Source organism: Brachyistius frenatus, unplaced genomic scaffold (assembly GCF_029030835.1).
Source record: "Brachyistius frenatus isolate BFR_SWC_R1_liver_20210118 unplaced genomic scaffold, ASM2903083v1 Contig_324, whole genome shotgun sequence".
NCBI classification, from domain to species: Eukaryota; Metazoa; Chordata; class Actinopteri; family Embiotocidae; genus Brachyistius; species Brachyistius frenatus.
In genome coordinates, this window is record NW_027210923.1 from 61,097 (window position 1) to 76,471 (window position 15,375).

At 43.5% G+C, this 15,375-nt stretch overlaps 1 protein-coding gene across 1 annotated transcript in view; it reads left to right on the forward strand.

Annotated features, from left to right (window-relative positions):
* The first annotated feature begins 10,511 nt into the window (after positions 1-10,511).
* LOC138635718 (voltage-gated inwardly rectifying potassium channel KCNH2-like) overlaps positions 10,512-15,375 on the forward strand; it is a 123,550-nt gene continuing 118,686 nt past the window's right edge. Inside the window, exons 1-4 of the mRNA XM_069723337.1 lie at positions 10,512-10,652; positions 12,098-12,311; positions 12,825-13,153; positions 13,237-13,448. Of these exons, the coding sequence (XP_069579438.1) occupies positions 10,514-10,652; positions 12,098-12,311; positions 12,825-13,153; positions 13,237-13,448 (894 nt within the window). The 5' untranslated portion in view covers positions 10,512-10,513. The remainder of the gene's footprint in view (positions 10,653-12,097; positions 12,312-12,824; positions 13,154-13,236; positions 13,449-15,375) is intronic.

The window sequence follows — 15,375 nt, forward strand, 5'->3', positions numbered from 1 at the left end:
CCACCTTGTGGTAATTTTGCACCTTGTTCTGGCTGTTTTGCACCTCGTGGTTGTGTTATATCTTGTTGTGGTCATTTTATGTTTCTTTGTGGTCATTTTGCACCTCATTGTCATAGTTTTGCGTCTTTTTATAGTTGCTTTATGCCTCTTTGTAGTCATTTTTTGCCTCTTTAAAGGTCTTTTTCATCCCCCGTGTCTCTACTTTTGACTCTTTGAGTCTTTCTTCTGCCATTTTGCATCTCTGTGGATGTTTCATATCTGCGGTGTGTTTTTTGGTTCTCCAACATGACAATATGCTCGCTCAAACTGCGTCGATGTCTCAACAACACTATGGTTGCCACCCAACACCTCAGCAGGTTGACCCACCGCCGTCAACCTGCTGCAATCAGGACAAGCTGGTTTCTCCTGTGAACCTTTAACCTCCTGATTCCACCTCATCATTGCTGGTCACTGAAGTGTGTTGACCAATGCAAAGACTTCAATCTGTGATCAGTCATGTGATCCTTCCTTCCTCCATTATCTCATCCTCTAACTTCCCCACCTCATCTATAGAGGAGGGCGGAGGGGGAGACAGGAGAGACCAGCCTGTCTAATTATCTTTGCACTCATTAAGTGGCAGGAAGGGATCGGTCTGAGACACAACATCGATATTTATCCTGCTGTTTGTAATTATCTTTATTGATCTTGTCATCAAATCAATAACTCTGATATTCCTTTTAAACAAATACAGTGGTTAGATTGAAAGTTAGAAACAACCACAGGGTATTGGAGGACTTCACTAGTCCTTATACGGACTGAAAGAATCAGCCAATCAGAGCCCTTGTTGTGGGCATGTCTGTAACGCATGTTGAGTTGTTGCTGCAGAGGTAGGTCATGAGAGACACACACACACACACACACACACACACACACACACACACACACACACACACACACACACACACACACACACACACACACACACACACACACACACACACACACACACATATTTAAACACACACTAATACACAACCACACCCAAAATAATATTCAATAAAGAAGATTGGAATCACATCTGCATTCTGATCGAAGCACCACTGCTCACACATCCCAACCAGCTGAAGTTACAGTCCTGTAGCTATTAACCCTCCATTACACATTTCTTTCATCTCCCTCTCAGTTTATCAGATTGCAGTTGAAATATTTAGAAAGCTGCTTACTCATTCCTTTTGATCTTTTCAGCATCACGACCTTAACGCTTTCAGAAACATGAGTGGAAGGTTGACTGAAGGTAAAACCACTCGGCTCACCTCGGAGAATCAGCACTCCTTGAAGTCTACTTCTCCAGTGGTTAATGGGGAGTTTTCATCATTCCCGACCTCCCGACTTGTTGTTGACCAGCCAGTCGTCCAGTGTAAAGTTTCCCGGCCTGAATAAACAGCACAGGTACAGTCAGGTCCACCACCTCATCCTTTATCCAGGACAACTGCTTTAATGGAGCCCCCCTCACCCCCCTCCTCTCCCATCAATCACCAATCATACACAGCGCCGCATAGATCAGACGGAACAGAAATATACACACACATCTGACCAGAGCATGGACACGCTCAGAACACACTCACCTGCACACACACACACACACACACACACACACACACACACACACACACACACACACACACACACACACACACACACACACACACACACACACACACACACACACACACACACACACACACACACACACACACACACACACCAGGACCATCTATTACAGTGCAGGTAGCACTTTGCCACGTAAACAGTCCACTCAGCAGTCAGCCATTTGTCTCTATTACAGGTGAGGGAGGCTGATGAATTGTTGTCTGGAGCAGTTTGTCCTTCCACTGCTCCTCATCCCCAAACAATCGAGGAGGGGTCGGCCATGTGGCAGCTGTGTGTGTGTCTCTGTGTGTCTGTGTTATCAATATTAAAAGATGTAGTAATGGAATATCACTTATCAGAGAACAGCTGGTGGCCAAGATCAGAGGGATGGTGTGTGTGTGTGTGTGTGTGTGTGTGTGTGTGTGTGTGTGTGTGTGTGTGTGTGTGTGTGTGTGTGTGTGTGTGTGTGTGTGTGTGTGTGTGTGAGTGTGGCAGCAATATTAACTGCATGACATTAACACACACACAGGTAAATACCACACACACACAGGCGCGCACACACACACCAATTTATTTTTCCACTGGGTCATCCAGCCCTCTCTCAGTAACACACCTGTATGAGGCTCGGTGCTGTGGTGTAGTATAACCGGATTATTTCCATGTCCCTCCATTTCTAAAGGTAATACTTACAGTGTGTGTGTGTGTGTGTGTGTGTGTGTGTGTGTGTGTGTGTGTGTGTGTGTGTGTGTGTGTGTGTCCGTGTGCGTGTGCGTGTAACTGTGCATCGACCACCATGCATATCACCTCCAACGGGTTACAGAGTTGTTATGCGCTGCCACCTAGCGGTGAACAGGGACCAGTGTTCAACGCAGTGCATGAAACAGGGAGGTTCAGTTACAAATCAGCCAAGAATGTATTTATTACAATCTTTAAAGGTCCTTCCAATAACATTATATTCCTCATCTCTCCAGTATGATGTACTTATCATCATATCTAATTGGAAATACTACAGTTAGTGATTTAGACACAGTTATTCCACATTGCATTCTGGGTTTTTAAGCAAGTACCAGACCGTTTGTTGCTCGTTGATGTGACTAAACAAACTACAGAAACTTCTTCTCATGTCAACGACGGAGATTCTTTTTCTGCTGCTCTTCTCCAGGGAGGTCAGAGGTCGCAGTCGTGTCGGTGGTGCTGCCGGAATGTAGATCTTAAATGAGTTGCTTTGCCTTCAGTGGCAGGTGTTTGAGTCTTGTTCTGACAGAGATTTCTTTCTGTTAAAAGAGAGTTTTTCCTTCTGTTGGAGGTTTCTTCTGTTAAAAGAGAGTTTTTCCTTCTGTTGGAGGTTTCTTCTGTTAAAAGAGAGTTTTTCCTTCTGTTGGAGGTTTCTTCTGTTAAAGGAGAGTTTTTCCTTCTGTTGGAGGTTTCTTCTGTTAAAAGAGAGTTTTTTCCTTCTGTTGGCGGTTTCTTCTGTTAAAAGAGAGTTTTTCCTCCTGTTGGAGGTTTATTCTGTTAAAGAGAGTTGTTCCTCCTGTTGGAGGTTTCTTCTGTTAAAAGAGTTGTTCCTTCTGTTGGAGGTTTCTTCTGTTAAAAGAGAGTTTTTCCTTCTGTTGGAGGTTTCTTCTGTTAAAAGAGAGTTTTTCTTTCTGTTGGCGGTTTCTTCTGTTAAAAGAGAGTTTTTCCTTCTGTTGGAGGTTTCTTCTGTTAAAAGAGAGTTTTTCCTTCTGTTGGAGGTTTCTTCTGTTAAAAGAGAGTTTTTCCTTCTGTTGGAGGTTTCTTCTGTTAAAAGAGAATTTTTCCTTCTGTTGGAGGTTTCTTCTGTTAAAAGAGAGTTTTTCTTTCTGTTGGCGGTTTCTTCTGTTAAAAGAGAGTTTTTCCTTCTGTTGGAGGTTTCTTCTGTTAAAAGAAAATTTTTCCTTCTGTTGGAGGTTTCTTCTGTTAAAAGAGAGTTTTTCCTTCCCTCTGTTGGAGGTATTTGTCCTTTGAAGGGGAAGGTTTTTTTTCCCTCTTAGCTTACGTGGTAGTTGTTGAATTATTGGGTTCCTTTGTATAATGTTGTAATGTTCCTTTGTTCTGATTTGGCGCTATATAAATCACATTTTATCTAATATTTCCCACAACGCACTGTGACTCTCCTGCAGTGAGAGTAAGGAGCAGAAGGGTGTCCTCCTGTTCTCATTCATTGCACTATATAGCTTTTCCCACTGTGCCTTTAACATGATGGGAGTTATCACAGCTGAAAACGATGTGCATTATTTCTTTCTTTTGATGAATGACACTTTGAAGCAATAATGCGCGTGAGCCTGTCAGCGTGTGGATTCAGTCTCTGGCTGTGAATATGACCAGCAGCACAACAGAGGCTCTGCCAGTTGTCCTGCTGCCAGACAGCCTGTAGAATATTTACTGTCCTCTCAGAGGAGCTGTGCAAATGAGCTGCTGCACTTTTTACTCTTTTTTTTATTTTTTTTATTTTTTTATCTGCCAAAGAGTCAAAGAGTGATGGAACAGAGGAGTGTGTGTGTGTGTGTGTGTGTGTGTGTGTGTGTGTGTGTGTGTGTGTGTGTGTGTGTGTGTGTGTGTGTGTGTGTGTGTGTGTGTGTGTGTGTGTGTGATACAGAACAGAACATTTGAGCAGAAACAGCTCATCCTCATGCTCTGACATGCTGCATGCTCTTTCTCCGTTGGTCTGTAACGGACAGAAACCCAGAGCGAACAGATTTCTGATATGACTCTGAAGGAAACACTGATTTTCACTTCCTGTAACGGCATAAAACAAAGAGAGGATTGCCTTCACATTGTTTGCAGGATGCAGTTGTGTAACTGATTTGTATTTCACAACAGTTTGAAAATGAACAAGAGCCATACTAGAAAATAAATATGTATATGTTCATATTTAACTGTCTTTCTCCTCTTATCCTGATGAGACAAATGACTTTTGCTGAAAATAAAGTGCTTATGATTTACTGTACGGTCATAATTAGTCATTTGCTGAGGTATACAACTAAATAACATTTCATGTCCTTTGTAAACCTGTTTGTGATGATCCTCACAATACAATCAGACAATACATTTGTATCTGAACAAACCACCGATGAAGAGAAGTGATCTGATTTACAACATTCAAGGGCTGAAACTTGTTAAAAGTTCAGTTCAAATCTCAAACATGCAGCAGAAATATGTGATGTGTAGAGACAGCTGTTGTCCACTAGGGGGAGTCGATGCAATGCTTTACAGTAAAGTCTGCTTCTACAGCTCCACCCGGCACTGAGGTAGTATTTTAATGCTTTCAGCATTCAGTGATAACAATAGTACTGGGTGATGATGATGATGATGATGATGGACCAGAACGCTTTTGACTCATGGAATTGGTATTTTCTTTTAGTTTGTTTAATTGAAGTGAAATTTATTTCACTTCATTTTATTCTCTATTGTTAAAATATATATATATATATATATATATATATATTTCTTTTCTTTTAATTTTAGTTCAGTTAAATTGTATTTTATTTCATGATAGTTCATATTGTTTAGGTACATTTTTTGTTTAGGTGCATCTTAATTCATTTTATTCTATTTTTTCTAAATTTATTAAAACATTTATTTTTCTTTTCTTTTGTTTAGTTAAATGTTATTTCATTTCATTTTATATAATCAGGTTTACTTTCTGCCTTATTTTTATGAGAGGTGTTTGTTCATCAGGCTGAAGAAGTTGGACTCTGAAACCTCCTTCAGAGTTGTCGTGTTGATCGAATCGTCTCAGCTTCAGCGTTGAGAGGTTTGACATCCGGTGATCAAATCTGTTTACTGTTCTCCAATCCTCTCAATCATGTCCTGATAAGATGGAAGAAAGATCTTCCTAAACTGATAATCCTTCCCACCTTTCCACCTCCGAGCCCACCAGGCCACAATGAGATGTTCGGTCGGGTTGGGGTTGGGATGTGTGTGTGTGTGTGTGTGTGTGTGTGTGTGTGTGTGTGTGTGTGTGTGTGTGTGTGTGTGTGTGTGTGTGTGTGTGTGTGTGTGTGTGTGTGTGTGTGTGTGTGTGTTTACCCTCCTCATCTTGATCCTCCTCATTTCATCTCTCTTTGCTTGCTGGAATTTTAAATTCAATGATATCCTATCAGTCAGGTTCATGTGAAGTGATTGAGTGCTTTAAATACCACTGAGCTTGGACCCAGGTTGACCTCTACCTTGTAAAGGGGCAGCTGTTACATAATTCAGCCCTTCTTTAATAATCCAAACGGGCCTCTGAGGATTGTGGGAGCACAAGTCAAGAGGCCAGAACAGTTCGGTTTCATTATGCATCCTGATCTTTTTCAAAGAGTCAGAGTAGGAAACTAAAACCATCTGGTTGTTCTTGGTAGAGAACAAAGTCATTTACTATCATCTCTATAATGAAGAATATCTTTCTCACTTGCTTCAAAGCATGTGAACATAGAAGTTATGTTGGTAGAGGATTAACTTTTAGATTTAAGACAGCACTCCAGAAAATGATCCATGCTGACAGCTGATACAAACTCCCACTCAGTTGCTACAGTATGCTAAAACATTAGCACCCCCCTCCTCTCTCTCTCACACACACACACACACACACACACACACACACACACACACACACACACACACACACACACACACACACACACACACACACACACACACACACACACACACACACACACACACACACACACACACACACACACACACACACACAGAGCTGCCCAGTGAGCCAACCCTTTAAAGCATCGGAGTGGATCTTTACATGTTTAGTTGCTGGTGTGTGTGAAAGTGAGAGTGTGTGAGTGTGTGTGTGTGTGTGAGAGTGTGTGTGTGAGAGTGTGTGAGAGTGTGTGTGTGAGAGTGTGTGAGAGTGTGTGTGTGAGAGCGTGTGAGAGTGTGTGTGTGAGAGCGTGTGAAAGTGTGTGTGTGAGAGTGTGTGTGAGTGTGTGTGTGAGAGTGTGTGAGAGTGTGTGTGTGAGAGTGTGTGAGAGTGTGTGTGAGAGACCCTCTGAGCCTCTAGACCACCGGACCGTTGCTCCACCGTGAGCCGTTTGCACTCTGTGCTTTTTTTGGATGTGTTTTAGCTCGTTGTGATAATCTCCTGCAGTTTTGTAAATCAGCAGCGCTGAATCAGATTATCAGATGAAACACGCTGATTTGGAAAACATCCAGCCGGAGCATTTAGATGAAATGGCATTTGCCCTGTTAACATCTGAGCTGGTTTCATTTCAGACGCTCTCGGAGGAAATCGTTTACAGTAGACAGAGACGGTGAGATGGTCATCGGCAGATGTGTGGCCTCAATGCCTGATTTATGTCTCGTCCAAAAATCAGGACACGCACACACACACATACACAAACACGTTTGGACTGCTGTCATTGTGAGGACATTGCACTGACTTCCATTCATGGTGGACCGGCTAGCCAGAACCAGAACCAGAACCAATTCAATGGAGGGTCCTGAACCTAGGGAGGGAGTTCACAGAGAGATCACACTCATAATAATAAACAGTTCATTTTATACACACACACACACACACACACACACACACACACACACACACACACACACACACACACACACACACACACACACACACACACACACACACACACACACACACACACACACACACACACACACACACACACACACACACACACACACACACACACACACACACACACACACACACACACAGAAGTGAAAAAAGAGAGCGAGTGCTCAACAATCATCCGGAGTTAAATCCTCTTTTGTTGGCATTTAATCTTACATTGTGGTGAGTGTGCACGTGTGTGTTCATATGAATCACATCTGTCATCCACAATCACGTCACTGTGTTCTGTATCACAACAGAAACATACTCAGAGCTGTTTCCTTTTTATACTTCAGAGCGGGGGACTGAAGAAGTGAGGACAAAACTAGTTGCCGGTACAAAAGTTGCCACGCTGTGCAAAGTGTCAATAAAAACAGAACGCAATGGTTTGCAATTGAAGTAAACCCATATTTAATTAAACATTAGACCAAAGACGACATAGAAATGTCGAAACTGAGAAAAATGTATTATTTTATTGCTTTTAAGGTCTTGTTTATTTCAGCAGAACAACGTCCAACCACATTCTGCACGTATTCCAACAGCATGGTTCTCTAGTAGAAGAGTCTGCTGATAAACTGGCCTCCTGCAGTCCAGACCTGTCAATCATTGAAAACATCTGGAGCATCAGGACATGAACAATACAACAAAGGAGACCCTGAACTGTTGAGCAGCTGAAATCCTCTATCAGGCCAGAATGGGACCACATTTCACTTTCAAAACTCCAGAAACTGGTCTCATCGGTTCCCAAAGGTTTCCAGAGTGTTGTTTTTAAAGAAGAGGTGATGCAGCTCAGTGGTGAACATCATCCTGGAACAACTTATAGAGACCTGTTGCTAGAATCAAATTAAAAATAAGCACATATTTTTTTTATAAAACAATAAAATTACTCATCATTCGATATGTTGTCTTTCGTCTATTTGCAGTTGAACATGGGTTTATATGATTTGCAAATCTTTGCATTTTGTTTTTATTTACATTTTACTCAGCGTCAGTTCTTTTTAGTAGGCAGGGTTGTACTTCCTGGAACTTTTTCTAAGAAACACAGCAGCTCTGAGGGGAAAATCCACCCAGAAACATGATATCTAAAATTAAAAACCGTCCAGAGGGAGGACCGGTGCTGGAAATCTGTCTCGGTTACTGTTCATGTGACATAATTATGTAATTAGTAGGGGAATCTATTAATCCAATTTAATCTGTTTGACAAAGTCGTATGAGAGAATTTAATCATTTTGGCTTCTTTTTTTTTATGAAAGTATTTTCAGGAAATGTGTTGAAAAATAAATATTTTTCCAGAAAATGTCTGCTTTGTTTCCAAACGTTTTCTTCAGTAGATGTCTCTACACTATAAAACAGATTCCACCTGTATTCCTACTCAGACTGATGATGATGGAGATGGAGAATAACTAACACAGTTTTAGTGGATATTTTCTGACAGTGTTTGTTGTTTCGTTTGTCACTCTTCTGTGTGAGAACATGTGAACACGGACAGCAGCTCTGATGTGGATGTGGCCTCGGTCAGGTGGCTGCTGAGCTTCGGAAAGCAGCTTTAGGCGTCAGGCAGCAACACCTTCACTGATTAAAGGCTGTTGATGAGAACAGGCATGGATGGACTCAACCCAGTATCTTATGAATGAGCATGAGCCCGGTCATCTACCTACACGTGTGCTCATATAGGCACGCATGCAAACACACACACACACACACACACACACACACACACACACACACACACACACACACACACACACACACACACACACACACGCACACCGCTCCAGTAGATATGGCCAGATGGTGTAATCCTTTCGTTTTCCCTGTGTTTCATATTTTTTTCTCTTCCTGGGATTACGCTGCTGTCCAATCGGCTTTGGGCCCACTCTGCAGCGATGATGTGAGATGAATGGCAGGCGTGCAGTAGACTCACTGTACAGTTTAGCGTGTCGGCTTGAAGTGCTCCTCTCTGCCCACACCGAGCCGTGGCTTCGGCCGTGTAGCTGCCTTCAGCGTCCAGGTGAGAGACGAGGCTTCAGACTCAGGTACGTCGGGAGCTGTTTGACATCACGAGGCCACTTTGGTTCGTGTTGAGAGGAAACAAATATGAGCGTGAGGATTACAGCAGGGAAATAAAAAGCTTTCTCAAATTCTCTAAAAACTGAGGACCAACACAAGCTCTTATTTAGAAACCGCAGATTGGAGGCATGTTATTGTTTCTTGGTTTTATACAGTGAAGTTTGAATGTTCGAGAAGGACAGATGAAATCAGTTCTTACAGTTTAACAGGATGATACGACTTCACAGATCATCTTCAGTACATGACTGATATTTGAGAGTCAAATTATCGTCATTAAAATGCCTTTTTCTTTCTTTTGTTAACACAGATGGTGTTCAGTTTAAACACGCTGTGAAAGGATAAGACGTTCCACATGGAACAGAAACACTGTGACTGCAGTTTATCATGAAGGATCGTTTACGTATTCACAACCCACTTTTGGAGATTTCTGAATATTTCATAGTTTTAGTGTTCAGGTTATGAACTTTTCTGAACAGGGACTCAGTGGTAATTTGATTAAATCTCTTGTATAATTTGAAGAAGTTGGCACATCATTCATTTGAAATGTTTCATCTTCAGTATGTTTCTAGATAAAAAGTGCTTAAAAGATGTTGAAAATGTGCGTCCACTTTGAAATGTGGTCCGACTGCGTCCAGGTAGTTGTATTGATTCTGTCTCTGGGTTTTCATCAGGATTTAAATTACAATAATGCAGCTTTGTGTATGTTTGTGTGTGTGTGAATGTGTGTATTTTGATGATTCACGTTCCTGCTTTAAAAACCAGCATGTCATGTTGTTTTGTCTCCCAGTCAGCTGGTGTGACCGAGCCCGGCCACTTACCGTCACGTGGTCTAATTTCACGCTTATTTATCTGTTTTAGCGCAGATTAGCGGCGGCGCCCGGCCTCATAGGGAACTCAGTGTGAGCTGATTACGCACAGATGCACATTTAATAAGGAGAGAGAATGAAAACGGGTGTGAGTGAAAGTGGGCCTGTGTAATTAGTCCGTATGCGCGTGGCATGCACGGCTGCGTGTGCGACAGCTCATCATGCACGACGTGCTTCTGCTCACATTTATTCTGGTGTTCACTGAGTCATTAAACCGTGTTGTTTGTAAAACGCCGGCTCAGCTGTCTGTACTTCAGCTGTTCTCTTAAATAACTCCTCCAGGGTTGGAGGTTTCGTCCTCCACCTAAAACACTCCTCTGCCCCCCCCGCAGGTCACTGCTTCCTGTGCATGGTGGACGTGGTGCCCGTGAAGAACGAGGATGGCGTGGTGATCATGTTCATCCTGAACTTCGAGGTCATGTCAGATGAAGCTCTCCGAGACCACCGACAGGAGCTGAACCACCGCCTGCCCACCTGGCTCGTCACAGGTAGCTGCTGACCGGTGCTCATCTCATCAGGTTTCCTCTGTGACTCTGAGCTCTGAGATCAGCTTATGTTATGAGTGCACTTTATTTAAACTCATATTAAACACTATAAATCCTCACCTTGCTTTCCTCTTCATGTACATTTCCCTTCCAGTAACCGAAGTGGACTCGTGTTAACTCACCTGCATCATTTGCCCGTTCCACTGCTCAGAAAGGCCACGTCATCGTTATATTAAAGCACTTCTATTTGGTCAATCCTCTGTATTTTTGGTTTAAAAAAAAAGAAAAAAGAAGCCTTTTAATGTTCCAAAGGGATAACAGAGGAAGTAGGACACTAACATTTAGAATCAAGTGTCTCTCTGCTGTTTTCCCTGTTTTTAACTTTGTGTCTGAAACCATAATGGAATCAATAGTCTGTCCCAGATTCTGCTAGATTGTTTTTGAATCTGTATTATGAAAGCTCATCTCTAAATCTCTCCACCTACAATATCCTCTCATGTTCTGGACTTGTTTACGAGTCCTGTTTTCATTTCTGCCTCAGTTTTAAATCCACCTGTCACTCTGAGGCTGAGCGTCAATATTTTAATGGCACCGACACGTTCTCATATCAGAACATTTTATATTTTAAAACAAGTAACTTGTGCTACGTTTTTTACAGGAGTAAATCTTAGTGAGCCGAGCAGCAGCGTTTCCATATAAATACTTTTGTGGTATTAACTCACTCTGTTTCAACTCGTGTACATAAATCTTACATTAAAAAACATTATTTAACAGTTTTCAGACTCATTTTTGGCCTCATGCGTGTCTGAGAAACGCACGCTGCAGTAACTGAAGGCGTGTTAGTGTGCAGGCAGGTAGTTCACTTCTGTCTGCTCATACACGATCATCTCCAGGGCTGAAAGAGGAAGTTCACAAGGGACAGCTGAAAACTGGAGATCTTCAAATGAACTCTTGAAGCTGCTTTCCAAAGCCAGCCAATTTCCCCACGAAGGCTTACAGTTATGAATAATTAGGGGCGGGACTACTTTGAGATGGCCAAGATGGCGGCATCTAAAACGGTTCTTCAGGAAACCTCCATTTTTTATACACAGTCTCTGGAGTTTATGTGAGGCGTTTAAGGAACATCTGTAAATGTAGCAACAGAAAAATAAGAACCTGCGTTTCACTCTCTCCGTCTAAAATGCATGAAAACTAAAGATTTGTTCTATAATGTGTAATTAATAGATTTTATAAAACTGATATAGAAAGAAAAGCATCACTTACGTCTCATCGTCCATCCTCCCACCTCCTCCCTCCTCCTCCTCCTTCACTCCTTCTCTCCTCCTCCCTTCTCCTCCTCTTCCCTCCTCCTCCTTCTCTCCTCCTCCGTCCTCCTCCTTCACTCCTCCTCCCTCCTCCTCCTTCTCCTCTCCCCTCCCCTCCTCCCTCCTCCTCCTTCTCTCCTCCAGGCCGTCCACGAGGCTTCAAGCTGCGTCTCCCACATCTGCGCTCCCTGTCCAACAGTAAGGCGTCTCTGGACGACGCGGAGGTCGGTCACATCCCCACGGCGACTCCTCTGCCGCTGCATCAGGACCACCACCTCCCCGAGTCCTTAGGCCTGGGGGAGTTCCTGCCCCTCCCCCTCCTATCTCCAGACCACCAGGAGCAGCTCAGCGGAAGCAGGTAGAGGCTGGAGGAGGACATTAGACGGGGAGGGGGGGGGACGCAGAGAGACGAGTCAGCAGAGGGTTGTTTACTGATGACGTGGAACAGGAATGATTATTAACAGCAACTTTCTCACCTAAAAATATTATGTCACTCACAACTTACAACTCATATTTAAGGCTTTGATTTTCCCAGCCAGGCTCATTAACTCCCAAATTCCACTTTTTTTTGAGAAATGATATCATATCAAATCAACATTACTACAGACATCGCACTACCTCACAATGGGGCTCATTTTAGTGTAATTAAATGTAACATGTGAATTGTACTCACTTGATTTTATCTTTTAATGTATCTTCCCACTTAAAGATATGTATAGCAATTGAACCTGAAATGTGTCCTGAAATGAAATCCTAATGAGCTCATATCTTTAGGAACCACGGTTCTGCTCATGTACCTTTTAGTTTCAGTTGAATCAGCCAGTTCATCCCAAATCTGTAAACATACCTGATGTCCTCTTGTGTTTTATAGGTCAGCTCTACAGAGTTGGCCAGAAGACCGGCAGGAAGACCAGTGCACCTTGCTGTGCTCGGAGCCCGCTGCAGCTCCCCCTCCCCCTCCGCCCCACCTGGTGGGACCCCTCACCCAGTCCTCGCCCTGCGTAGCGCCCCACCACCACCACCGCCTCAGCCTCAACCCGGACGGCTCGGCCTCCAACTGCTCCCTGTCGCACAGCCGCTCGCGGGAGAGCTTCCACAGCATGCGTCGCGCCTCCTCCGTGGACGAGATCGAGGCCATGAGGCCCGACTGGGACCGAAAGAACCGGAGGGCCAGCATCAAGCCGGCCAGCAGCAGCACCGGTGAGGAAGAGGAGGAGGAAAACAGAACCTTTTCTATCATCCTCTTCATTTCTCACCTCACTGGTCAACTTCTGTGTCCACAGGTGCCGTAAACAGCAGGTCCAACATCCTGAACTCCACGTCGGACTCGGACCTCATGCGGTACCGCACCATCTCCAAGATCCCTCAGATCACCCTCAACTTTGTGGATTTCAAGCCGGACCCGCTCATCGCGCTGCCGTCCGGGGAGATGGACATCATCGCGCCCTGCAAGCTCATCGACCGGACGCACCACGTCACGGAGAAGGTCACGCAGGTAGGAGCGTCCAGGTGTGGAGGGCTTGGCGTGAGACACGCTGTGATCCGGGTGCTGTCTGTCGGAACCAGTCCGGGCTGCTGGCACGTTTCTACATCAGTCTGAGTGCTGGTGCCGCCTTCTATTCTCCAACAGAGGTTCGCTGACGGCAGAGGTCCGTTTCTGGTGAAGTGTTTGAGCTCATGTGTCATGAATGATTCAGCGGCGAGCTCCCTCCTCTCCCCGTGAGTCTGTCTGGGTAGATGATGCTTGTTGCTCCAGAGACTGATTGAGCTGTGATGAGATGATGTTGAAAGGTGCTGTGGCTGCAGTTCATTTACTGGTAATTACCGGGAGAAGCAGACAGAGGGTGTTGTGATGCAGCGCTTTAATTTCCCTTTAGTCTCTCACAAGCTTCCAGCTTCCAGCCGAGTCGCTTCACTTCCTGTCTCACAGGCTGCCATCTCACCTCCTCTTTCAAAAAAAAGCTTCTCCCTCTTTCTGCTCCTGTTTTTTTTTTCTGAAGGTCTGTCATCTGCAGTTGACTCTTTGCTTCAGGAACACTGTACTACATCACTTCCTGTAAACCAGCTGGTTGCATTCAGGCTGTATGAGATTGAATATCCAGAAATATGAAGCATTAAGTATCTTGAATGATGATCCAGACTTAGTGGTGGTTTGTCCCCGAAGTACGACGTATGTCTGGATTCACCACCTCTGCTTCTTCTTCTTCTTTCTCCTTCGTTTGTCAGTGTAATTTAGTTAAAGAGACTCAGAAGAGGAAACCATGTGGAAGCTCTGATCGTTCTGCTGCTGTATTTAGTAAACACGTGAAGAACTCACTGAAGATCACAAAGCCCGTTTTCCGGTGTGGTTGTCAGAGGAGGGTTTTAATGAGGTGGTTGTTGTGTGTTTTCTTTTCTCCTCTGAGGGCAGTTAAGTCGTCTACCTTTTACTTAATCAGAGGAAGGTGTTGCAGAGGAGCAGGTTAATTAGGAGGTTCCATCACAGATCATTATTCTGCCTGGTTTTAATCAGCTGAGAGTCTTTGAACAGTCGGAGCTGAATGAGCAGCAGTAAAAGAAATGTCTTTAATGTCATCGAGTCGTGGGTATTGTTTTCTCAGAGTCAGTGTGACACACAAATATTTCTCTGTGTGCGTTCACAGCTAATGTTTCAGATTGATTTCCAGTTCAGCGTCTCATCAATCAGCTCCTTGTATACAAACCTTTTTTCCCCCATTGAAGCCCAGACAGTATCTCCTGTAGGATTCACAGAGCTGACGAGCAGCAGGGGGACGGACCACAAACCAAGAATACTTCCTGTCTGACAAACCTCCCTGAAACAGTAAAATGTATTTAAAAAAATACACAAAAACGCGTTCATAAAGTGACAGATTTTAACAGCCCGCCGTGAATCAGTCACTTTGTGTTCTGTCATTTTTAAAAAAAATTATAAAAACATTTTCTTAAACGTCTGTCTTTGTTCAGAGGAAATATGAGTCTTAAATATTTGAGTTTTTCTGTCCTTTCAGTCATTTCCAGTTTATTAACAGGCTAAAAACATGAAAACTGATTCTCTGAATTTAATAGTACAAACACGTTAAATTACAAAGACTATGTAAACATCCTTACAAATTTACTCTCTCATGCATTCATGTCCATGCACCTCATTGTTTACAACACTGCATGATGATGCCAGAGGATCCTCTTTAAAAACCGGTGGTATATTGTGAGTTGAACTTGATAGTAAGCAGGAGAAGAGTGTGTCTGTATTTATGTTTTATATCCCAAGTGTTCAGTGTGTGTGTTTTTGTGTCATGTCTGGAGGTCCATGTTGGAAGCAGTCTGAACACAGATTAAGTTAATCTCTCTGCCAGGACTTTGTATGAGGTTACTGAAGAGGAACGTGGAGGCTCCTCTGTGTTGTGTTGTGTTGTGTTGTGTTG